At 45.2% G+C, this 26,955-nt stretch overlaps 1 protein-coding gene across 1 annotated transcript in view; it reads right to left on the bottom strand.

The window, feature by feature from the left end:
• The window catches only part of CDH23 (cadherin related 23), a 683,120-nt gene that overhangs the window by 391,737 nt on the left and 264,428 nt on the right, over positions 1–26,955 (bottom strand). The window contains exons 13-15 of the mRNA XM_085883587.1: positions 26,495–26,653; positions 12,696–12,760; positions 11,988–12,225 (exon numbers count right to left, since the gene is read on the bottom strand). Coding sequence (XP_085739713.1) covers positions 11,988–12,225; positions 12,696–12,760; positions 26,495–26,653 — 462 coding nt within the window. The remainder of the gene's footprint in view (positions 1–11,987; positions 12,226–12,695; positions 12,761–26,494; positions 26,654–26,955) is intronic.

Raw genomic sequence — 26,955 nt, forward strand, 5'->3', positions numbered from 1 at the left:
GTTGTTGCAGTAAGCCTGGTGTTGTCTTATGGTTAGGGTGGCGGCTTGGGATCCTTAAGGTCCTGAGTTCAAGCCCCGTTGGCCGCTGAATTAAAATACACCAGGAGGTTGACTCAACCTGTCATCCTTCCGAGGTCGGCAAAATGAGCACCAGTGTACTGGTAAGGGGGGACACTGCATCAGCGGCATCCCAACCAATGATGCAACCAGCAGCCACAGGCTGCACTCGATAGAGACAGAGTTGTTGCAGTCCTGGTGATCATCCTTCCCTTTCCAGAGAGGGACAACAAAGTCTCTCTTCCAGTCAGTTGGGATGATGCCTGTGCTACAAACAAAGCACAGAACTGCATGCAACGACATGAGTCTTGAATTTCCACCAGCCTTGAGAAGTTCAACATGGATGCCACAGATCCCAGGAGCTTTATCCCCTTTCAACTGGTTTACCACAGCCTGTGTTTCCACAAACAAAGATGGTTCCCAGTTTATTGGAGTGACAGCAGTCGGGATATTAACACCCTGACATCCAACTCAACAGCAAGTGGGTCAGCCTGGCACAGCTGCTCAAAGTAACTGGCCCAGCAGGCCTTCACTTCAGACTCCTCTGTCAAGAGCTAACCACACTCTGCTCGAACTGCAGTCCACTGAGGAACAGGCTTGGAGGAACACAATGCACAAATTCCCCTGTAAGCAGGACGAGAATCACTTGACCACAGGTGACACAGGCCTCCTTGTGCACACTCAGTGAACGTACAGTTTTATGCCTCAGCTCCCTGAACAGCTCAGCTCTGCCATCAAGCCTGGCCCTGCAATTGTTATGTGGTCAATGATATCCAGTGTCTCTTGAGAGACAAAGTTCTTCTTCACCTGATGGTAGGTACCAAGACTATCACTGGCAATATCAAGGAGGGTAGTCTTGAAGGCACTCCACAGCTCTTTAGTATCCCCCAAAACAACCAGACCCCCTAAATGCTCACTCAGCCTGTTGGCAAACTCCTCAGCTACCCTCTCATCCTTGAGCTTGCCAACATCCAGCCTAGGCTGGGTTGGTAGCATTCTTCTGGATTTAAGGCGCAACTTCAGAGTTTCTACAACAAGCCGGTGGTCAGTATTGAGGAACTGAGCACTCCGGTAGAGCCTGGAGTTCTGGATCATCCTCCAGCGAGCACATGGTCAATCTCCTTTGCCACACTGCCAGCGTTGGAATACCAAGTCCAGCAATGAGCCTGTGTGTGCTGAAACCATGAACCAGCCACACGAAGTCCATGACTTCTTACAAAGTCAAAGAACTTCGTGCTATTCTGGTTCACAGTTCCAGACCCATGGGGATCAACACATGCTTCATAACCATCCCTGTCATTGCCAATGGATGCACTGAAATCCACCAAGACCAAAAGAGGATCTCGCCTGGGGCACTGATCAACCACAGACTCGAGCATGGAATAGAATGTCTCCTTCACAGTGAGATCACTTGCTCAGTCAGAGCATGCACAGAAACCAGAGAAATGACACCCAAAGATTCACAAATCCTCAGTCTCATAATACGCCCATTGACCAGTGTTACCTCAATTATCATGGGAGTAAGCTTGTTGGACACAACTACAGCAACTCCTTGGGCATAGTAACCATCAGAGTGACCAGAGCAGTCGTAGGTGTAACCACCCACCATGATCTCACCACTATCCAGTCTCTGAACCCCAGCGAGCGCTGCAACACTGATATTCAAACACTGGAGCTCATATGATAGCAGAGACAAGTGATTATCCTATCTTTGAGTGAAAACATTCCAGGAACCTACCTGAAGGGACCGCCTAAAGTTAACCTTTGGTCGAAGATGCCTTTCAGGAGAAGAATGCAACTTGTTTCAAGGCAACTGGTGGACAACACCTCAGCACCATCCCACCAAATACCACCACAACCCGACGCAGGAAGTCTCCCCATACTTTTCCTCCTATCATCAAAGAATGGGGGTCCCAAAGACTTTGTACAAATCCCATCATCTGGTGAGCTTCTCTGTGAAGGGCAGCTGCACAGGAGGTACTCTCTCAGAGTGGATTTTCAGTTTTACTTGCTATATTTGTGTGTGTTTTGGAATGAAGTGTTTTACGGTGGCTGGAGAGCAACTCCTTTCACTGACCTCCTAGAAAAAGGTAACCCAACTGCAGGAGGTCATCCACAGACACAGTTGAGCACCAGATGTGGATGGCTGTTGGCTCACAAGGAGCTCCACTGCCATTTGACAGGTTTTTCAGGAATTTCCACTGCCAGGAAACCTGGTGGAGGAGACGGTTTAGTCACTGATAACCAGACGATGAAACAGATTAGTATAGGTTTACATGGTACCTGAAGTGAGTCACAGATCTGATCTGACCTGACCTGCCTTGACAACAGCAAGTAAGTATGAAGGACAAAATATAAGGAGACTTGGATAAATATGTGATATGGGGAGAAATGAGTGCTGAGGGAAGGTAGGGGTGGACATGATGGAGATAGCTGCAAACTCTACATCACAGAAGTGGAAGGAAAAACTAGAAACACAGAAAAAGATGGGCTTTGGGAGGATTCATGGGAGTCGAAAAGATCATGGTTGTCGATGGAGGATGACCTGAAATGATGGTGAACAGGTTTCTTGAAGCCCTGCAGGTGAGAATGAGATTGAAGAGACTGAGAAAGTTTGTTCCAAAGGCAGGAAAAAAAAAGAGTTAGAAATGAGTGGAGTGAGCAGTGAATCTGAATTTCGAGCATTTCACCAGATAGGGATAACAGGCAGACCATGTGCACCCCTGCAGACATGTGGGGCACGGCGAGGTAAGGGAATGAGCAAAGAAAGTGTAGATAGTACAAGACCAGCAAGGAGGTGAGAGATGACAGAGAAACCACCGACCTATCTGCAATGTGAAAGTGATAGGCCCATACACTCAGCCTCAGCATGGGTGATTCCAATGATTTTGAAGCACTTTGTTTCAACGGTGTCAAACTGAGCAAGGTGTGAGGTAGGAGTGCTAGCCTACTCAGAAGAGCAGTACTCCATCAAGCTGCAGATGAAGGTGGTGTAGGTAAATAAAAGTTCAGTTGTATCAAGGAGAGACTTTCCATGACAGAGGATGGCCAATTGGTGACTGGAAAACCACATCTCAAAGTTGGCCTCCAGAGTCAAAGAAAGATCATGACTGATAGTGAGGCCCAAAAGTTTGAGTGGCAAAACTTATTTAACGGCATTGTTAAGGAAGTTCATGAGAGCTTTCGCCAGACAATCTTTTTGAAGAAATACAGTAGATTGAGAGTGAGACTTGTCAGGATTGACTGAAAGACAAAGTCCATTTGTTTGACCACCTCGTGATTCTATCAAAGCCTGCAGAGATAGAAGGGCTCCTGCCTACATATTTGAAGGATGAAGGATGTTCTGGCAGAGAAGGAATCATCAACAGAATGATAAAGATGTTTTTTCAAAGAATCAGAAAGAATGATGATTAGATGTAGGATGGGACCAAACACTGCCTCAGGAAACTCCAGCCTTGACAGGGAGAAGAGATCAGAGGATCCCGTTGAGAGTCAAGCATTGGCTACAAGAGTTAACAGTCAGCAAGCCATGTGTGGAGATGGTCTTGGATGCCATAGGCAGACTTTGGAGAGCAAGGTGGGGGTGCCAGTCTACACCGAATACTTGAGAAATGTCGAGCGAGACCTCATGTCTGACATTGAGAGCTTCAATACATTGTTGCGAGAGCAGAAGCAGCATGTTTAGAGTGCAGTGAGCAGGTCTGAATCCAAAATGATGGTTTGAGATCAGGCCATAGAAGAAAAGGAAGGACTTGATGTCGACTGCGATGATGGATTTGAGGAGCTTGCTGATGATTGAAAGTAAGCTGATAGGTCTGTAGTTAACGGGATTGGTGTTTCCAACTTTTCATATAATTTGCAAGAGCAGCGAGAGCAGAAGCAGCATGTTTCCAACTTTTCATATAATTTGTGAGAGCAGAAGCGAGAGCAATATAATTTGCGAGAGCAGAAGCAGCATGTTTAGAGTGCAGTGAGCAGGTCTGAATCCAAAATGATGATTTGAGATCAGGCCATAGGAGAAAAGGAAGGACTTGATGTCGACTGCGATGATGGATTTGAGGAGCTTGCTGATGATTGAAAGTAAGCTGATAGGTCTGTAGTTAAGGGGATCGGTGTTTCCAACTTTTCATATAATTTGGTAATGTCGGTGGAAGGAAGATGACCTAACTGGGGCAAATAATAGGGTGAATAGAGCAGATAGAGAATGTGCAAGAGCAGAAGAGTAGGTTTTTAGGACACATGCACTGATGCCGTCTGTGCTAGTTGCAAAATCAGTCAAGGGTTGCCAGAAACGTGTCCATCTTCTCTGGTGAAAAAGACACAGAGTAAAGGAGTGGTTGGGTGTGACTGCAAAGGGTGGGTTCAGAAAGCGAAGGGTTTTGGACCATTTTTGGAACCAAACATTGAGGCATTCGGTCTTCTCACAAGAAGAGTCAGCTTTGATGCCATTTTCAGCAAGGTAGGGGATCGAGGGGGAGAATATTCCAAAGACCGACTTAACAAGGCACCATCAGGTGTTTGAGGAAGGAGACGAGTTTGAAAGTTCAGTCACTGCTGGTCAGATGTGATTTTCTGGCTATCCTGATTATGGACACATTTGTTGTGGGTTTTGTGGAGTGTTCTGTGGTTGCATTTGGTTTGATTTGCCTTTCAGGAAGAGAGAAGGCAAACTTTTTTTCAAGGCAACTGCCTCACCACAGGATTCAGTGGAGCATGGGTGGGAGGAAAAGTATGTTAACTAAAGATGAGATGGGATGAATCTCTGCATAACAGAAAGAGCAGGTTTCAGTGTAAGAATTCCCAGGCTGAAGTAATATCGGCGTTGGCAGATATAGGAGACCCGTCTAGCAGTTCAACTGCGGATTGCAGTCCCTTCCAATCAGACTGAGTAAATTGACAGACTCACCAATGCTGAGACAGCACTCTAAAAATAGCCAGAGAGATGCAATTGTTAAGCACTCAAATTATATCAACACTTTAACCACTTATGAACTCTCACTCTTTACTAAACAAATTTCCTTTCCCTCAAATTAGACAAAGAATCCTGAAAGTGAAGTGGCATCTGGACATAGCTTGTGTATGTAAATATATATAAACTAGTGAGGTGCCCATGCTATGCATGGGAGGGGCTGGGCAGCCACTGGACAACTGGTTCGTGAAGGACTTGGGCAAAAAATGGTGAAACGACAAATGCCGAATCCGCGAATATATAAACAAATATACTGTGCATTATATATATAAGTATATATTTTTATATATAATGTATATCTCATATATGAAGCCCTTTCAAACCACTGACTGAATGACTCACTGACTGATATAAAAGATCGGTACCTTCCGGATGATATAGAAAGATGAAATGTTGCATGTCGATGGACAGCAAACCCAGTACACCGGAAAAATCACAGAATCCTCAAACATCCATTAATATAAATATAAATATAAATAAATAAATATAAATTGATTAATTAAAAATTGATTAAAATGCAGGTGAGCGACCCGAGACAATGGCACAGTAATTTTGTGTGCCGATGGAGATCGAAGCCGATACACCAGGAAATATCACACAACTGTTGGAAATCATCCATTCATGAAAATACAAACAAGCAGTCGTAAACTGGTACTTACGAAATCGTCAACTTGACCTCTGACCTTGTCTAATAAAAGCTGTCTCGAGAGAAGGTCAGGTATGGGAGCATGTGCCAGAACAGCACGTCGCTGCGTCCACTTTCCGCCGGTACTCCAGGGGCCTCCGTCTGGCCATCCCCCAGGCAGATGCCAGGCCCATCCCCATCTCCTTGAGATGATGGTCAACCTGTTGCAACCATGAGGCACGTGGTCGACCCACTGGCCTCCTCCACTCATGAGACTCCCTCGCTGAGAGAATCTGGTGAGCAGGATCAGAGTCAGGAAAACGAGCCACATGTCCATACAGCCGCAACTGACGCTCACGGACTATGCAGGTAACAAATCTCATCCGAGTCTCTCTCAGCAACCGCTCGTTGGACACAAAATCCGACCAGCGATAGCCAAGGATTCTCCGAAGAGACCTGGTACCAAAGGAATTAAGTCTCCGTCTCAGATCCTTGGTCAGAGTCCAAGTCTCGCACCCATAGAGCAAGACTGGAAGTACCAAGGACCTGAAGACTCGGACTTTCGTCCTCCCGCACAGGTACCGGCAGCGCCACACCCCATGATCCAGTGAGTCCATGACTCCCAGGCCCGACCCAGACGTCTATTGACCTCTGACTCGCAGCCAGCAGAGACATGAATATCACTGCCAAGGTAAGTGAATCTCTCCACGACCTCAACATCCTCACCACAAACAGACACAGACAGGACAGCAGCATCCAAGATGTCACCGAAAGCCTGGATCTTTGTTTTGACCCAAGAAACCCGTAATCCCAACGGCTCCGACTCCTCATTCAGCACCTCGAGGGCCCCCAAGAGGATGTCTAAAGTCTCCGCAAAGATGACTGCATCATCTGCAAAGTCAAGGTCCGAGATCTTGACATTCCCAAATGACGCACCGCAACTTGATCTCTCCGACATCCTCCCTAGAATCCAGTCCATACAAGTGCTGAAAAGTGTGGGAGCAAGTACACATCCCTGACGAACTCCAGTAACAACTGGAAATAAGTCAGAGATGGTACCACCACACTTCACAGCACTCTCAGTACCAGAGTAGAGTTCAGACATCAGATCGATCAGTTTTGGTGGCACCCCACGAAGACCAAGAATCCTCCAGAGGACGTCCCGATTCACTGAATCGAACGCTTTACAGAGATCAACATAGGCTGCAAGCAGCCCCTGCCGAAACTCTCGTCTGCGTTCGGTGAGGACACGAAGTGCAAGGATACGGTCAATCGTTGACCTCTTTGGTGTAAAGCCTGACTGCTCTGGACGCTGGTGCTCAAGCAGATGGTGGCGAACCCTATCGAGAATTATCCGAGCAAAGACCTTGCCCGGCACTGAGAGCAGCATCACCCCTCGGTAGTTGTTGCAGTCTTGGTGATCACCCTTCCCTTTCCAGAGAGGGACAACAAGGCCCCTCTTCCAGTCAGTTGGGATGATGCCTGTGTTCCAGGCAGAGCACAAAACTGCATGCAACGACACGAGTGCAGCATTTCCACCAGCCTTGAGAAGTTCGGCATGGATGCCACAGATCCCTGGAGCTTTGCCCCGTTTCAACTGGTTCACCGCAGCCCGTGTTTCCACAAGCGTAGGTGGACCACAGTTGATTCGAGCGTCAGCAACAGGGATTGTAACACCCTTGACGTCCAACTCGACAGTTGGGGGATCAGCCTGGTACAACCGCTCAAAGTAACCGGCCCAGCGGGCCTTCACTTCAGACTCCTCTGTCAAGAGCCTACCACTCTCTGCTCGAACTGTAGTGCTCCGAGGGATGGGCTTGGATGAACGTAATGCGCGAATTCCCTGTAAGCGGGACGAGAATCACCTGTCCACAGGTGATGCTCTACCCCCTCACAGATTCCTCGCACATAGGCCTCCTTGTCCACCCTCAGTGCACGTACAGTTTTACGCCTCAGCTCCCTGAACAGCTCAGCTCTGCCATTCAGCCTGGCCCTGCGACTCTGGTCAATGGTATCCAGTGTCCCTTGAGGGCAAAATTCTTCTTTGCCCTGCGGTGAACTCCAAGGCATCCACCGGCAACATCAAGGACGGTGGTCTTGAAGGTGCTCCACAACTCTTCAGGATCCCCCAAAGCACCCAGACCCCCCAAGTGTCCACTCAGCCTGTTTGCAAACTTCTCAGCTACTCTCTCATCCCTGAGCTTGGCAACATCCAGCCTAGGCTGGGATGGTACCATTCTCCAGGATTTAAGGTGCAGCTTTAGAGTTGCTACAACAAGCCTGTGGTCAGTATTGAGGAACTGAGCACTCCGGTAGACCCTGCAGTTCTGGATCATCCTCCAACGACCGTCAATGAGGACATGGTCAATCTCCTTTGCCACACCGCCAGCGTTGGAATACCAAGTCCAGCGATGAGCTTGTGGGCGCTGAAACCATGAACCAGCCACCTAAGTCCATGACTTCTTGCAAAGTCAAGGAACTTAGTGCTATTCTGGTTCATAGTTCCTGACCCATGGGGACCAACACACATCTCATAACCGTCCCTATCAGTTCCAGTCGATGCATTGAAATCCCCCAAGACTAGAAGTGTATCTCGTCTGGGGCACTGATCAACCACAGACTCGAGTGTGGCGTAGAATGCATCCTTCACGGTGAGATCACTCGCCTCAGTCGGAGCATAAACAGAGACCAGGGAAATGACACCAAAGGAGTGACGAATCCTCAATCTCATAATACGCTCGTTGACCGGTGTTACCTCAATTATCATTGGGGTCAGCTTATTGGACACAGCTACAGCAACTCCTTGGGTATGGTAACCATCAGAGCGACCAGACCAATAGTAGGTGTAACCACCCACCATTATCTCGCCGCAATCCGGTCTCCGAACCTCAGAGAGAGCTGCAATCCCAATGTCCAAACGCTTGAGCTCAGATGATAACAGAGACAGGTGATCATCCTCTCTTAGGGATAGGACATTCCAGGCACCCACCCGAAGGGACCGCCTCAGGTTAACCCAAGGAGACCGCCGTCTGGTGGACGACACCTCAGCACCACTCCGACACACTCTCCCGCAATCTGACCCAGGGATGTTACCCCGTGGTTTCCTCCTATCAACGATTGGGGTCCCGAAGGCTTTGTCCCAATCCCGTCATCCGGTGAGCTGCCCTGCGAAGGGAAGCTGCACAGGAGGTACTCCCACGGAGTGGGTTTTCAGATTTTTTTGCGTTTTTGCGTTTTGCGGAATGAAGGGTTTTACGGTGGCCGGAGTGCAAATCCTGCCACCAACCTCCTAATAAGAAGTGACCCCAACTGCAGGAGGACGTCCGCAGACACAGTTGGGCACTAGATATGGATGGCCGTTGGCTCGCAAGAGCTCCTCCGCCCTTTGACAGGTTTTGTTTTTAATCCTGCTGGGTATCCATAACCAAACACCCTCCTCACCAGAAAACTTGGTGGGGGAGACTAGACGGTTTAGTCGCCGACAACCCGACCATGGAACAGGTTAGTACAGGTTTACATGGTACCTGTAGCAGGTCACAGATCGAACCTGACGCTACCTTCGAGAGAAGGTAGCGATGCAAACCAGAAGTTTCTACGATGATTCTTTACCAAACCATCAAAAATCGAATGTTTGACCTCACTGTGAGCTTGACCTTTGACCGATTTTAACCAAAATCTAATCAGCGCTAGCCATCACCCTCCTGAATCACGTGGTGTAATTTGACATTGGTAGCTTCTTCCTGTCTCGAGTTATCGTGCCTACAAACAAACAAACAAACACACACACACACAAACACACACACAAACAAACACACAAACACACAAACAGATGACGGAAGTCATCAATATACTTACGAAATCTTTAGATTTCGTTAGGAATAAATGAAAATAAATAATGGAAAAGTCAAGTAAAGGTAACCGACCCGAGATAATGGGGAACCAAGGTTTGTACACCCTACTCGTTATATATAAAGCTCATTCTAACCACTGACTCACTAACTCACTAATATTAAAGATCGGTACCTTCTCGGTGACGAAGAAAGCGGAAATTTTGTGTGCCGACAGACATCGAAGCCATTACATCGGGAAAAATCATAGAATCGTTAGAAAACATCCGTAAATTAAAATATAAATAAATGAAAAATTAAATGCAGGTGAGCAACCTGAGACTATGGTGAAGCACAGTTCGTACGCTTACACAATGTGTAACCATACCCCGCTCGTAAGTATATATATATATATATATATGTATATATATATATATATATATATATATATATATATATATATATATATATATATATATATATATATATATATATATATATATATTCATATATGTGCATGTGTTTGTGTATATAGACATATATCAATGATATGTTTTTGTAGATACAATAATAAATACTGGGTGTTTTATTCCACCTTTTACAATCTTATTCATCAACATCATATCTTGTGTACATCTTTCCTTCCTCACCACAGCTGTTACAAGCTTTTGCCACTGTAACTACAAGATGCCACAAATGCTAAATGCAAATGCAATCAAAAACGAGAACAGCGCTCAGTAGTCAAGTGCATATCTCCACCAGGCTTAATAGTTTATGTTTTCTATCCCACTGATAGGCCAGATTACTTAAAAAATTATCGGATTCGGATCTTCACCAAAATGTAATCAGTTCGTCCTTGTCTCACACCCAACCTGTCCACAAAATTTCATCCAAATCCTGCTCACAGACAACCAGACAGACAGGGGTGAAAACATAACCTCTGCATCCACCTTCGGTGGCAGAGGTAATCAATCCTTCTGTCAACCGCTCTTTCCATGTTCCATTGTATCATCACATTACAAAAAAGACATTATTCTCCCATAGCTGGTCTCAGGTTGAGATGCACTTTAACGTGCCATCGGCCTGTTTGCCATTACAACAGCCAATCTGTATTTAAAACATTTGATTCGATTTTCTCTCTGAGATTAAAGGGCCATTAAACCCCAATAAAACAAACGATTGTTGTGCAAGCACTTTGCCTGAAGTTCCCATCTGCATCCGGTGTGAAGATCCCCCCTTTCATTATGTTACTTTTGGACATCTGGATACAAACCACAGCAAGAAGAGGAAAGGAAAACTGGAAATGAAGCAGAAATGGTAAAAAGAACAATGAAAAGGAGGGTGAGTGAGAGGGAATAAAACACAGGCTTGCTTGGAGATGGAAGGTAAAGAGTGCTGTCATGCAAAAGGGGAAAAAAAATCCTCCTTGTAGTTCTTGCTGAGATCAGACTCCATTCTATATTGAACATCACAGGATTCAAATATTTAAATAAAAACACAGGATTCATTTTAGTGGATGGATCTCTCTGTGATCATCTCAGAATTCTGCTGAATGTTCAAAAAGAGAGAAGCTCAGCCGCCACAGAGGGATTCAGCCATCGAAACCATCGAACTGCTGGAGAAAAGCTTCATGTGGATAGAAGCCATGGAAACTGCCGTGATTTGTTCCAAGTCAATCAAAACAGGAAGCCAAACAACTCAAGACCAATGTCGGATTTATCCTGGTCTTATATCTCAAATCACCTGTTCATCGTGTACATGTCTTTAATACACAATCAGTGCATTAATAACAGCTGAAATTGGAATGTCCACATAGCTTTGGTCCTAGTTATCCCCCGCCGCATGGCGGAAGGGGGATATTGTTTTTCTATTGTCATCACTGCTTGTCCATTGTTTATCTTTCTTCTGTAAAGCATGTCAGTGGTCATGGAAGAGCTGAGTGAGAGAGAGACGAGAGTCAGCAGACTTTCGGATGAGTAGTGCATAATAGGTGGACAAACAATTTGCAGATGCACCATGGTAAGTGAAGTGGAGTAGCTAGCACAAAGAGAAAGCAGAAACTTTACTGATGTGGCTTTGGCTCTCACTAATGAGCAGCAACATGACCATGTACGTTACTTCGAAAAATGTATTGTAAGATTATCAAACTTCCATGATAAAATGGACCATCCAGTGTGTGGAGCCCATTTCATTACAATCTTTGATGTGCAATGAGAACAGTTTTGATTTGAGAATTGATGAGGGAAAGAGATGAAGTGTGATGTTTGTTGAAGCAATGAGTGAAATGAGGCAATTGAATAATAATTAACATGTGAGAAATATGTTTTTCTAATGGATTATCTGGCAGAATGGATGACAAGGCCATTAAATATTTCTGATTGGCAATGATCGATAGAGCATTGTATGAATGACGGAAAAGCAAGCAAAAGCATGCACAAGCTGCAATGTGGAGAGGAAAGTCGATCAAGTGCAAGCACAGTGAAGACAAGGTACGCCATCTAATTCTTACCCTAATTCGGGCAATGGTGGCATGGGAATGGTCATTTTCTCGAACAGTGCCTGCATAACTGTCACGTTGGAAGCGTGGTATGTTGTCATTGATATCAAGGACATTGATGCGCAAGCGCCCTGTAGATTCTGCTCCACCGCCATCCCGTGCCAGGAGTGTGAGTGTGAAGCGCGGTGTACTCTCATGGTCCAAAAGGGCAGTTACGGACACCACACCTGTCTTACTGTCCATTTCAAACCTCCACACACAGGCAGGATGGACAAGAATCAACCATAAAAGCACGCAGGCAGATGGATGTTTATATGTAAAAGTCTCAGATGATTGTGGAGTAAAATGACAGAGGGCTGAGAGAGGATGAAAGGGGAACAGGCAGACGAAGAATGCACAAACACACTGCAAACGAGTTGTTGAGTGGCATGGATGAAAGAAGAAGCAGATAAATTGGGGTGATGAGATCAGCGAGAAGAGAAGAAATCAGTGGTGGGATTTGGAGAAAGTGTGAAGTTATGATGGACGACATTCTCAAAAGACTAGTGATGTACCCAAAAGCTCCCGGGATACCCGACTGAGCAACTCAAATGCAAGCTGCCGAATTTATGACACAAAATAACATGTGGAAAGCATTTCTCAAAACTACCCAAAACGAGTTACTTTATGGCAGTATCATTTTGACATTGTGTGCAATTAACAACAAAATTGTCGTCAAACCTGTCTGAATCATCAGTAAAATGGTAAGTGACTTTGCCAAAGATTCCGGCGTCTCCATCTGTTGCCTGAAAGAGAAAGCAAATGTTTCACATGGTCAGGGTGCGATTTGTAAAATTTCCAATTTAGGGGGGAGGGGAGGGGGTAAAATTGACAGACATCATGGGTTCCTTTTTTGTTATTTCTGACTTTTACAACTTATAAGCAATACATAACAGCGACATAAAGCTGAAAAGTCACGTTACAATTAAAAAGTAGCCCGGTGGGGGAATGATGGTTATTTCCCCAGCAGGTGAGGTGAAAATGAGGGATTTGGAGGAAGTAGTACAGTCATGGGGAACACAACTTAAGTTAATGGCATGGTCCTTATGTTTCATGAAGAGTTTGGTCTGCATCTGGCCATTGGTTTCTGAGAAGATTTAAAAAATAAATTACCTGAATTTGAGGCAAAACCCCCTTTTTCAGCTTCTTATAGGGGGTGGATCCAGGTGGGGAGCACAACCCTATGAGACCTTCCTGTCTGATATATTTGATCCATATCAGTCATGTAGTTTGTGAGGAAAATGATTTTTGTGAATGAGGGATTAGAGGAGGGAAACTGCCATGGCTGCCTTTCCAGGGGAGATATGGCCATGGGGAGCACAATTTAAGATTAGGGCATGGTCACAATTCCGCATGGCCAGTTTGGTCTGGATCCAGTTGTCGGTTTCTGAGAAGATTTTTGAATGAAATACCAATGTTTTGGGCAAAACCCCTTTTACCTCCATTTATAGGGGGGCACATCTGGATGGGGAGCTCAAACTCCATGAGGCCTTACTGTCCTGATGCATCATACCAAATTTGGTCCATATCGCTCTGTTAGTTTGTGAGAAGACGTTTTAGTCAAATGTTAACGGACATACATACGCATGGACACGGAACTCACTCTATGAGCTTATTTTGGAGAAATAACCCAATATATATCACTAAGTAATACATTTCTCACACTGAAAAAACAAGTAATGAAAAAATAATCTTGGAACTATTTCAGCTCTGCATGTACACATTCAAAACTTATTACCACTTCAATCAAAGTTTGACAGGATAATAATGGATTTTTTAAAAAAGTTTTTTAACGTAATGACGATGATGTAGTCGATTTTCATTGGTTAATTTGCTGTACTTCGTCACGTACAGTTTTGTGAGATGTTAATAATGGATAAGTGGAATCCCATCTGATGCATTTCATACATCTCTAACAGCATGATGCGGTCCAGTGAAACCAAACTCCATTACTTTTTAAAAATTATGTTTAGCATGATGTCCTGATAATCTCATAGTGTGTGTGGTTAGAACAAGATTTAAATATACCATCAGAGATGGGGAATCCCCCGCCATTGAAAAATAATTGAAATCAGATAAGCGTTTTTTCCATTTATCACAAAAAACTTTTTTTTCAAAATGGCCAGCCCAGTCGGCCATCTTGGATCCGGCCACGCCCAAAATCAATAGGGTTCTTCCTTTTCAGGTGGTACATGTGTGACCCAAATTTCAAATCGATAAGGCGAACAGTTTATGAGTTATCGCACTCACAGCTATAAATGTTGACGCCCAGCCAGCCAGCCGGACGGATGAATGACCGCCCCAGTCGGCCATCTTGGATCCGGCCACGCCCAAAATCAATAGGGTTCTTCCTTTTCAGGTGGTACATGTGTGACCCAAATTTCAAATCGATATGGCGAAAAAACATTTTTTTCAAGATGGCAGCCACAGTCAGCCATCTTGGATCCGGCCATGCCCAAAATCAATAGGGTTCTTCCTTTTCAGGTGGTACATGTGTGACCCAAATTTCAAATCAATAAGGTGAACAGTTTATGAGTTATCGCACTCACAGCTATAAATGTTGACGCCGAGCCAGCCAGCCGGACGGATGGATGACCGCCCCAGTCGGCCATCTTGGATCCGGCCACGCCCAAAATCAATAGGGTTCTTCCTTTTCAGGTGGTACATGTGTGACCCAAATTTCAAATCGATATGGCGAAAAAACATTTTTTTCAAGATGGCAGCCACAGTCAGCCATCTTGGATCCGGCCATGCCCAAAATCAATAGCATTCTTGCTTTTCAGGTGGTACATGTGTGACCCAAATTTCAAATCGATAAGGCGAACAGTTTATGAGTTATCGCACTCACAGCTATAAATGTTCCGGTTCCTTCCACTTCCGGTTCCGGTTTTGAGCGGCAAGAGGTCTCCTTCGGGGCTCCCTGCTGACTTTCTCAAAGTTAAGTTCCGGTTGTTATTTGTCCCGTTTTAACTGTTTAATTTCTCACCTACATGTTAATGTGTGTTCCTAGTTCGGTTTTGTTTCAAAAATCGTGCTATTTTGTGAGTATTTATGTCGACGTTCTTACCTGGTGTTTGAGGCCTAGTCCTAGGCTTGAGGCCTACCGGTTCCACTCGGTGTTCGATCGTTTTTTTTTGTTTGTTTGTTTGTTTTTTCTCCCCATTACCTTCAATTTCTATCCTCCCCATTACCTTCAATTTTCATCCTCCCCACTTTCCAAACATCCCCCATTCTCCCAACTAATCTCTTTCTTATCTCAAAAAAAAAAAATAAAAATAAAAAAAAATATACCCAACAACAACAACAACACGCTCACCTTCTCCCGATTCTGTTACTTCTTCTTCCTCTTAACTTCCTCCTCGTCTTCCTCGATTTTTTTTTTTTTTTTTTTTTTTTTTTTTTTTTTTACACTTCCATGACCTAATCTGTTGAACTCTCTCATACATTAATATTACAACAAAAACGATCTTATAATGCTTCATCTTCCTCTCTCACACATGTGGTACTCTTTACTGTTTCACAATGCACTACTCTTCTGCTATTTTAACAGACTGCTCTCATTTCGACCTCTCCTTCATTCCTTGCCTAAAAAATCCAACTATTACAGCGCTTCTTCTCTCCATGCTCTGAATTCGCCTTCATTGCATCCATCAAGAATTGTGTTAAATCGCATCTCTGACCTAAAACTTTTAAAAACCACAGTTTGCCATGGATGCTCGCTTTCCATCAACCATTCTTTTTTCCAACTTCAGTGCCAACTCACCCCCTCACCCCTCACTCTCACTCTCAAAGCAACCATCCCACTCTTCTCCCTCCAAGCCTCCCTCTCACCTCTTTCAAAAATTCCCCCTCACCTTTCTCCCACCTTTCATCCCCCTCACTCTTCCTTCTCTAAGTTGCCCCCCTCTCATCCACCAACCTGCCTCCCTCCACTGCCCTCTCACCTCCATCTCTTCACTCCACCTCCTCAAATCCTCAACTGCCATCTTCCTTGTCTCTTGTCCCCCCTCTCTCCCAGCACCACAGAGCCTTTTCTCCTCCTCATTCGGCCCCCTCCCCTCGCTATTCTGCAATACCCCACACTCCTTCAGCAACCCTCCTTACCTCCCCCTCTTCCCTCGTCCTACCCTCCCCCACCCCTCCACCTCCTGCACCCAAAGCCTCCTCCCCTACCTCTTCATTAAAAGTGTGGACCTCAAATATCCGGGGCCTTCGCTCAAACCTTTCAGATCTTTCCATACAGGTTGCCACTGACAAACCAGACATTATCTGCCTAACAGAAACTTTCCTCTCCCAAGACGTGTCTGACTCCCAAGTATCTCTCCCTGGTTACTCCCTCTTACGGTATGACAGACCTGAGTCTCGTCCTGGTGGAGGTGTTGCTCTCTTCATCAAAGACTCTATTCCTCACTCTCCCTGCACTGCTCTCACTCCCCCACACCCCCAGGAATACCTCTGGCTTCGGCTTCCCCTCCACTCCCACCTCATGTTTATATGTGTACTGTACCGTCCACCGAACAGTGATGACTCCATCTACACCTCACTCTCCGAAAACATGGACCATCTTCTATCTTCTCATCCAAACTCTCTCTTCCTCTTATGTGGCGACTTCAATTGTCATCACGCCAGTTGGCTAGGTGTGGGTACCTCTCTCACCTGCCATGGGACATCAGCAAAAGCTTTCTGCGACTCATTGGGACTGACTCAATCGGTCAACTTCCCGACCCGGATCTCAACCAATGGTACTCCATCTCTTCTGGATCTGATTTTGACAAATTTCCCTGACAATATCTGCTGCTCTTCCTTTGCTCCAATTGGTTCTTCTGACCACGTCCTTGTTAAAGTGGACATCTCTCTGGCTGTTATCAGAGAACCACCTCACCGCCGTTGAGTCTGGCATTTCACTGAAGCCGACTGGCAGGGTCTCCGAGCAGCCATCAAACTTACAGACTGGTCTCCTATCACTACTTTCTCAAACATCAACTCATCCTGGGAATTCTTTCAAAGAAACTTGCTCTCCCTCATGCACAGATTTATCCCCTCTCGTGTTCAGTTGTCTTACCCTTCCTCCCGCCCTTGGTTTACTGAAGCTTGTGGCGAGGCAGTTGTCCTGAAACAACTTGCCTTTGCCTCATGGAAAGCAAACCCAACTGAGGGCAATCTCAGTTCTTTCCACAAAGCTCGGAACAAGTGTGTATCTACCCTCAGGAGAGCCAGAAAACAACATCTTTCTCATCTCAAGTCTGAACTCTCAAACCTCTCTCCCTCCTCAAAATCCTGGTGGCGTTTAATCAAATCTGTTTCTGGTGTATGTTCCCCCTCCATCCCCTCCCTTACCTCAAATGGCCGCACTGCTGATTCCACATGTGATAAAGCTGAATGTCTAAACTCGGTGTTTGCAGCTAAATCTTGTGTCCTAAACCCATCACTATCTCTACCCACTTTACCCAGTCGCACCCAACTGTCCCTGGACTCTGTATCCTTTTCTCCTGACAAGGTGGAGAGCTTGCTTTCAAACCTCGAGTCAGATTCTGCAACCGGTCCAGACGGCATCAGCCCACGTGTCCTCAAAGCCTGCTCTTCTGCTCTTGCTCACCCTCTCTCTGTTCTATTCACCCTCTCATTTTCCCAAGGTCATCTGCCATGTGCTTGGAAATCTGCTAACATCACTGCCCTGCATAAAAAGGTGCAAAAACAGATCCCTGTAACTATAGACCAATCAGCCTTCTCCCAATCATCAGCAAGGTTATGGAATCCATCATCGCTTCAGACATGAAATCCTTCCTCTTCTCCAATGGCTTGATTTCCAATCATCAATTTGGTTTCAGACCAGGTCACTCTACCCTAGATATGCTGCTACTGCTCTCCCATCAATGGATGGAGGTCCTCAATGCCAGACAGGAAATCCGAGCCGTATCCCTGGACATATCACGTGCTTTTGACACAGTCTGGCACCCTGCCCTACTCACCAAACTCTCTTCCCACGGTATTCAAGGCCATCTCCACTCATGGCTCGCAGACTTCCTCTCCTGTCGCAGTCAACGTGTGGCCCTAAATGGAGTTCTTTCATCCCCTCTTCCTGTGCAGGCTGGAGTTCCTCAAGGTAGCGTTCTGGGCCCTGTTCTTTTTCTGGTTTTCATCAATGATCTCTCGGACTCTCTGGAAAATCCTCTATTTCTCTTTGCCGATGACTCCACCCTCTGCCGTACCATCTGTCATCCCTCAGACCGGCAAGCAGCAGCTTCTTCGCTCACTGCAGATCTGGATAAAATCACAAACTGGTCCAACACGTGGAACATGTCTTTCAATCCAGACAAATCTCACACTCTCACTATGTCTCTTCGAAAGGACCGTTTAGAAAACCCCCCATCCACTTTCTCAACAATCCTCTGGAAGAAGTCTTTTCTTTCAAGCTTCTGGGTCTCACTATCTGCCATGACCTTTCCTGGGAAAGTCACATTTCCAACCTTGCCTCAAAAGCCAGTCGCCGACTGGGAATCCTCCGTCGTGCAAAGTCCTTCCTCGGCCCTCTTGAGCTCCTGACCACTTACAAAGCTTTTGTCCGTAGCCTGATGGAGTACTGCTCTCCCCTCTGGGCTGGTGCTCCTGCCTCCCACCTTTCTCGACTTCACGCTGTCGAAACCAGGGCTTTTAAGATCATTGGCATCTCCCGCAATGAAGCTGAGTCTTTGGGCCTCTCACTCAATCACCGCAGGTTGGTCGGTGGTCTTTCTGTCTTCTACCGACTCCTCTCCAGCCTTGCCCCCCTGCTCTCTCTGCGATTTGTCCCAACCACATTTCCACAGGGCGCTCAAGGTCCGCCAACAACCCCCTTCTGGTAAAACTACCAAAATCACGAATCACTGCTCATCTTCACTCTTTCATTCCTCTTTTTTCCCGCCTTTGGAATAAACTTCCTCACTCTATTCTTTCCCATTCTTCCCTCCAGGCTTTCAAAACAGCTGTTCACCACCACCTCTTATCTTCCCCCATCCAAATCCTCGATCTTTTCTACCCCCGATAATCCACCCAAGCCCACTTCCTTCAATTCTCCTGCTTTCCTTCCTGAAAGTCCCTGTAATGTCCATCTCCTCCTCGCCATGTTCCCCGTCCCATCCACATCACTCTCCCTTCCACAGTTCACCTGTGTCTGTTCCCCAATGATTTGTCCCTTCCACTCCCGCCCCTCTTGTCTCATGCCTCCTTGCTGTGAGTTGTGTGTTAGCTCTCATACGAGCCTCGACCAAGGTATACAAAAAAAAAAAAAAAAAAAAAAAAAAAAAAATGTTGACGCCCAGCCAGCCAGCTGGACGGACAGACGACCACCCCAGTCGGCCATCTTGGATCCGGCCACGCCCAAAATCAATAGGGTTCTTCCTTTTCAGGTGGTACATGTGTGACCCAAATTTGAAATCGATATGGCGAACAGTTTGAGTTATCGCACTCACAGCTATAAATGTTGACACCCGGCCAGCCAGCCGGACAGACGGATGACCGCCTCAGTCGGCCATCTTGGATCCAGCCACGCCCAAAATCAATAGGGTTCTTCCTTTTCAGGTGGTACATGTGTGACCCAAATTTCAAATCAATATGGCGAAAAAACATTTTTTTCAAGATGGCAGCCACAGTCAACCATCTTGGATCCGGCCACGCCCAAAATCAATAGCATTCTTCCTTTTCAGGTGGTACATGTGTGACCCAAATTTCAAATCGATAAGGTGAACAGTTTATGAGTTATCGCACTCACAGCTATAAATGTTGACGCCCAGCCAGCCAGCCGGACGGACGGACGACCGCCCCAGTCGGCCATCTTGGATCCGGCCACGCCCAAAATCAATAGGGTTCTTCCTTTTCAGGTGGTACATGTGTGACCCGAATTTCAAATCGATAAGACAAACAGTTTACGAGTTATCGCACTCACAGCTATAAATGTTGACGCCCAGCAAGCCGGACGGATGGACGGACGACCCGGGTGACAACAATATCCCCCTTCCGCCACGCAGCGGGGGATAAAAAAAATGGTTTGTGCTCAAAAAGGATGCAGCGTACAATTATCTATATATTACTAAAACTCTCATCTTGTATGTATGTACGTAAGTATGTATGTAGTGTTCCCGAAATACAGCCAAAACGGTACACGATAGCGCAAACATTTTCAGGCCACCTTACTCACCATTCGCCTGCGGTGTGCAGTATCAAGTTTCTTCAAATGGGGCAACGAAAAAATTTATCAAAAAATCAATTCCCGATTCAGTCAAGTACTCTTCAGGATTATTTGATCAATGCAAACAACCTCAGCGGTATACATCACTGGAGCCATCATTTTTTCTTCTTGAAATTATTTTTTTCATCAACCGCTGTCACAATGGGAAGCCAACGGGTACATGGGTCGTCTAGTCATTTATAAACGTCACACATTAAAATTTCACTCATTCAATCATCATGAAAACAAAATCTTTTGATGGAGGGCGGGGGGGGGGGAATTAAATTTATACCCCTTGGGGGTGGCAATTTCAAGTGCAAAGCTCGGAATAAAATAAATAAATAACGAGGGGCAACACCCCTGGGCACTCACCTGGTAGAATAATGATACTGAGGAAGAAGTAAACGTGGGACGGAATCAGCAAAATGTACCAATGAACCAATGTTATAGAAAATACCTATTTTGGGGGGCAACACCATCCACCCCTGTAAGTACCCTTCGACCCGGATTTAGTGCCAAGGATTAAAAAAAAAATAAAACCAACTAGAGCCAGGGAAATCCCCACCATTCCCCCCTACACATAGTGGTCAATAGGGTCGCCTTAAATTTGTATACAGTGTCGGTTCATGAAAGCGCAAGAACTTCAAAGTGTGCAGCTGTTGAGTAATAGCAAGAGTAGCAGCAAATCATCAATGGATGTAATGAACATAGCCATATAACAGGATAGCCAAAAGGTTGGCACACTCACCTCTACGCTGTCTAGCCAGGGTTTGAATCTTGGCCCAGCTATAAACTGTGATCCTGGTGTTTTACAGGCAGGGAAAGGCATCAATGTGTGTACTGTAAATCAGATGGACATTAAACTGGGTGTCCCATCTTGCCAGCATTAGTTGTTGGACGTTATATAGTGCACGGTGTCCTTTACAAAGAGGAGGCGAGCTATCACCAGCAACCTGGCAAAATTACAAATTCCTGCTCTAACCTACATGAGGAACTGCGTCAGTGGAGTAGTTGCACCCCCAGCAAAATATTGCAACCCACATCCATGTGCTGCATACAAAAGAAGAAGCAAACAAGATGGAATTGTCACCCTCAAACTTTTTCAAATGTTCAACGAACTCACTTGCTACATTCTGCCCAAACTGCAGGTCTAAGCGAATACAGAAATTACATCTTGCAAGCTACAGGCAGTTCAAACATGGTCTCCACTTCTCTTTCTTCTTTTGTATGCAGCAAGTGGCTATGGGTGGCATCATTTGCCAGTGGCACCACTGTGCCGTTCATGCAGTGCCTCTTGTAGGTGAGAGCAGAAATTTTGGCATTTTGGCAGGGTTCCAGAGATAACTCACTTAATTGACGCAAAAGACACAGCGGAATCTTTAACGTCCATCAACTAATGCCCAAGTTTAACGCCCTTACTGATGGAAGGCACACGCACATTGATCAATCGCCCTGCCTGTGAAATACCAGGGTGACGGTTTAAAGCTAGACTTGACATTTTAACCCGTGCATTGGAGGAATACAATTTATGCCTTTGCTCACCAACAGCACATGAACACGTTATTGCTCAATGAGTGTCAGAGCGTTTGAGAAACAGGCGATTGAGAGCAATCCTCAGGGCATCAATGAGGCAGCTCGGTGTTTATTGATCGACATAACAGCTCCAACGTGTACAATGGATTATATCTGCAAATTAACCATATTGTACGTGATCCGTTACTGTCCACTAATGTCGCAGATGCCTGCTCATCAGTGTGACGTTATCTTAATGTCATTTTTTGCATCTGCAAAACAAACTGTCCTCAAACTTTAACAAATTGGAGCAGCACTGTGCCTGAGATATACATGTTGGGCATTCTATTTTGTGTTTTTTCACTTTGCGTTTCATTATTGCAGCAATGCATCATTCTTATTTATTTGCCTGTTTGTCTTTCTTGTTTATTCATTATAATGACTGGATGCCCTGGCGGTACACACACTTGCCTCGAAGCTGTCTCACCTGGGTTTGAATTCCGACCCAGCTATGAACTGTCGTCCTAGTGTTTCACAAGCAGGGCGATTCATCAATGTGTGTGTGTGCCAACCTTCGGTTGAACGTTAATCTGGGCGTCCCATCTCCTGGTATTAGATGGTGGAAGTTAAAGATACTGTACCAAGGTGTCCTTCGTTAAGAGTGGGCAAGCTATCGCCGGCACCGTGGCCAAATTACAAATTCCTGCCCTAACCAGCAGAATGTATCCATCTGAAAGAAGGGAAATATATCGAGGATATTTGAATATTTTGCCAACTTCATGACTTATCCATATATCATGGGCAGTGTCTTGAACAATGCTATTGATAGAAAGTGCTAGACTCAAATATGAAGCAAGCACATTTGGGTAGTTTTAAAACTTCATTACCCGAGATTATAAATACATAAACGGTTAATAACTTAAATATAACAGAAGTTGATTCCGTGGTTGTATCCACAATGTTATCCACATATAAACAGTTACAAACCATCAGGGAAATCTACGAGTCCATGAAAATCTGGAACCAAACAGTTTACAGGAAGGAGAGTGTGGAAGGAGGAGGTAAAACAGATTATCTCTGTGAGAGATGATGCTTGAAACAGTTCAGTAATCACAGCAAGTACCATCGTATTGAAAAGTACAGTATACAGTATGAATGTGCTTTCAAGTATACATAGGTTGAAGAACAAGTCAATGGAAGGAGCTCGGAAATGCAATAAACAGAAGTTTAACTTCAAAAGATGGGAGAAACATCCTCAGTGATTCTTACAGCACAGCAGCTGAAAATATTCTTGATGACTTGGGTCAGTGGATGACATTTCATGAGATGTCAAACTTGCTTTAATGAGCTTGTGCTGAAACAATGTAGCATTCCTACAGGACACACGTGCTCCACCATCAACCCCTTCTGGTAAAATTCCCAAAATCCAGACTCCTACTCACCTCCACCCATTCGTTTGTCTCTTTTCCTGCCTGTGGAATCAACTGTGGAACCTGTGTAACTATAGACCAATCAGCCTTCTCCCAATCATCAGCAAGGTTATGGAATCCATCATCGCTTCAGACATGAAATCCTTCCTCTTCTCCAATGGCTTGATTTCCAATCATCAATTTGGTTTCAGACCAGGTCACTCTACCCTAGATATGCTGCTACTGCTCTCCCATCAATGGATGGAGGTCCTCAATGCCAGACAGGAAATCCGAGCCGTATCCCTGGACATATCACGTGCTTTTGACACAGTCTGGCACCCTGCCCTACTCACCAAACTCTCTTCCCATGGTATTCAAGGCCATCTCCACTCATGGCTCGCAGACTTCCTCTCCTGTCGCAGTCAACGTGTGGCCCTAAATGGAGTTCTTTCATCCCCTCTTCCTGTGCAGGCTGGAGTTCCTCAAGGTAGCGTTCTGGGCCCTGTTCTTTTTCTGGTTTTCATCAATGATCTCTCGGACTCTCTGGAAAATCCTCTATTTCTCTTTGCCGATGACTCCACCCTCTGCCGTACCATCTGTCATCCCTCAGACCGGCAAGCAGCAGCTTCTTCGCTCACTGCAGATCTGGATAAAATCACAAACTGGTCCAACACGTGGAACATGTCTTTCAATCCAGACAAATCTCACACTCTCACTATGTCTCTTCGAAAGGACCGTTTAGAAAACCCCCATCCACTTTCTCAACAATCCTCTGGAAGAAGTCTTTTCTTTCAAGCTTCTGGGTCTCACTATCTGCCATGACCTTTCCTGGGAAAGTCACATTTCCAACCTTGCCTCAAAAGCCAGTCGCCGACTGGGAATCCTCCGTCGTGCAAAGTCCTTCCTCGGCCCTCTTGAGCTCCTGACCACTTACAAAGCTTTTGTCCGTAGCCTGATGGAGTACTGCTCTCCCCTCTGGGCTGGTGCTCCTGCCTCCCACCTTTCTCGACTTCACGCTGTCGAAACCAGGGCTTTTAAGATCATTGGCATCTCCCGCAATGAAGCTGAGTCTTTGGGCCTCTCACTCAATCACCGCAGGTTGGTCGGTGGTCTTTCTGTCTTCTACCGACTCCTCTCCAGCCTTGCCCCCCTTGCTCTCTCTGCGATTTGTCCCAACCACATTTCCACAGGGCGCTCAAGGTCCGCCAACAACCCCCTTCTGGTAAAACTACCAAAATCACGAATCACTGCTCATCTTCACTCTTTCATTCCTCTTTTTTCCCGCCTTTGGAATAAACTTCCTCACTCTATTCTTTCCCATTCTTCCCTCCAGGCTTTCAAAACAGCTGTTCACCACCACCTCTTATCTTCCCCCATCCAAATCCTCGATCTTTTCTACCCCCGATAATCCACCCAAGCCCACTTCCTTCAATTCTCCTGCTTTCCTTCCTGAAAGTCCCTGTAATGTCCATCTTCTCCTCGCCATGTTCCCCGTCCCATCCCCATCCCTCTCCCTTCCACAGTTCACGTGTCTGTTCCCCAATGATTTGTCCCTTCCACTCCCGCCCCTCTTGTCTCATGCCTCCTTGCTGTGAGTTGTGTGTTAGCTCTCATACGAGCCTCGACCAAGGTATACAAAAAAAAAAAAAAAAAAAAAAAAAAAAACTTCCACATTCTATTCGATCTCAATCTTCCTTCCCAGTCTTCAACGCAGCTGTTCGCCACCATCTCAGACCCCCATTTAAAACCATGATATTTTCTACCCTTGTTGACTCTCCCACCCACGAGCCAACCTCCCTCCAAATTTCCAGTTTTTCCTTTTTCAGAGTTTGCTTCTGTATCCATCTTATCCACCCATTGCATCATCCCCTACCCCTCATTCCTCCCCACACCCATTGTTTGTCCAAGTCTCCCTCTATCTTGTCCTACAACCCTGCTGTTCCCCCTATATCTCTATCTCTATCTCTATCTCTCTCTCTCTCTCTCTCTCTCTCTCTCTCTCTCTCTCTCTCTCTCTCTCTCTCTCTCTCTCTCTCTCTCTCTCTCTCTCTCTCTCTCTCTCTCTCTCTCTCTCTCTCTCTCTCTCTCTCTCTCTCTCTCTCTCTCTCTCTCTCTCTCTCTCTCTCTCTCTCTCTCTCTCTATCTCTATCTCTATCTCTCTCTCTCTCTCTCCCCTGTTCCTTTTGTTCTGCTGGGTCCTGGTCTGTTTAGTGTTCTAGCTCTTCTACGAGCCTTGACTTTGTATGCAAAAAAAAAGTATTGGTAATGGATATAATCATCTTACAACAAAAAATATTGACAGAATGCACTGGAAATTGGAATGGACATCTCGTCTGATGTCATTCTTGAAATTGTCCAGTACTTAACATTTCTGTGATACGTGACCCTTTCATGTCTGCAGATCCCACAACGCATCCATTGAGATGTAAAAGGACTTCTATTTTAATTTTCAAATATTTCGTTTGGAAACACGATTAAAAGAAAAATCCAAGATAAAGAGTACATGTGAGATTATATTCAAGTTTGGAACATGCATAGAAATTGAGCGATGGTTGAACATTTGAAGGCATTTTATATTTTCCTACAACTCGGTAGCATTTGATAGGAAGAAATAAAAGGTAAAATTAAACATTTAAATGAAAGATTTTTGATACAAGTAAGTTATTAATGAATTATTGTGTAAAATAAGTGTTTTCTTTCTTGGAAAGTAAAGCATTTTTAATGAAAGTATTAATTCGAGAGTAGAGGAAGTTGGATATACGAGTAAAGTATTAATCTATTTTTTGTAAAGTAATGGAAAGTATTTTCTGCTAAGTTAATTTACAGTAATAAAAAAAAGTACTGTAGCTTTACTGACTGCATATGTGAATTGAAATGCAGGAGGCCGTTTGGCCCATCATGCCTGTGCTTTATCCTTAACTCGTCAACTTAAAAAACTGTAGTTATCAATTTGTACAATGAAATACAGGGAAAGTCGGATGAAAAAATTGCATCGATGTCCGTCTAACCATACATACCAATTCCAATATCGCGGCACAAACAGTCTGCTCGAACAGTACACGTTGCACAGCACAACGGAGAGATAAGAGAAAATTGAACACTGAGACAGCACATCTCGAAGTAATTATTTATTATAAAACTAAGCAAGGGGAGAGGGGATTATTTGAGAAAATATACGAAATGGACGGGAGGACCAATGAGGCACTCACGGAAAAGGAACACTCGTGTATACCGGCAACTGCCAATCAGCATCTACAGTATGTTCCAGCACCAGCCATGGAAGACACTTGCAGAGTAGCACCAGCTAATCAAGCTCTGTGAGTACACCTCTTTGTAAAAGTAACTGGCAGGCTCACCTGGACACGAATAATGCTTGTGCCAATGGTGGCATTCTCAGCAATATTTGTGTTGTAGAGGGGCAATTTAAAGATGGGTCTGTTGTCGTTTTCATTCAGCAAAGTGATGCGCACTCGAGCCGATCCAACGTGAGTCCCCAAAGTTTCATTCGCGTAAATCTGCCAGAAAAGTTGTGATGTCAGTGTAGCAACAGAAGAAAAGCCAAGGCGGAGGAGGATAACTGCTTCGGTACACCATGATATCCTTTCAAAAGTTGTAGGACATACTTTTCCAGTTGGGATAATTACCCACGAGTACACCTGATTTTTTCATTGTGAGAATATTATGAGAGAATATAGATAGTCTGAGAATACTGCATTCCATCGCTTAGCTTCAGAGCATCATGTTCCAGAATAAGCAGGTAATGGAGTGCCAATGATGAGTGATAATTAATCAGTTATTGGAAAATGGGCACTTCCCA

Source organism: Eptatretus burgeri, chromosome 5 (genome assembly GCF_056783735.1).
Source record: "Eptatretus burgeri isolate ZD-2024b chromosome 5, Ebu_testis_v1, whole genome shotgun sequence".
In the NCBI taxonomy this organism is placed as follows: Eukaryota; Metazoa; Chordata; class Myxini; order Myxiniformes; family Myxinidae; genus Eptatretus; species Eptatretus burgeri.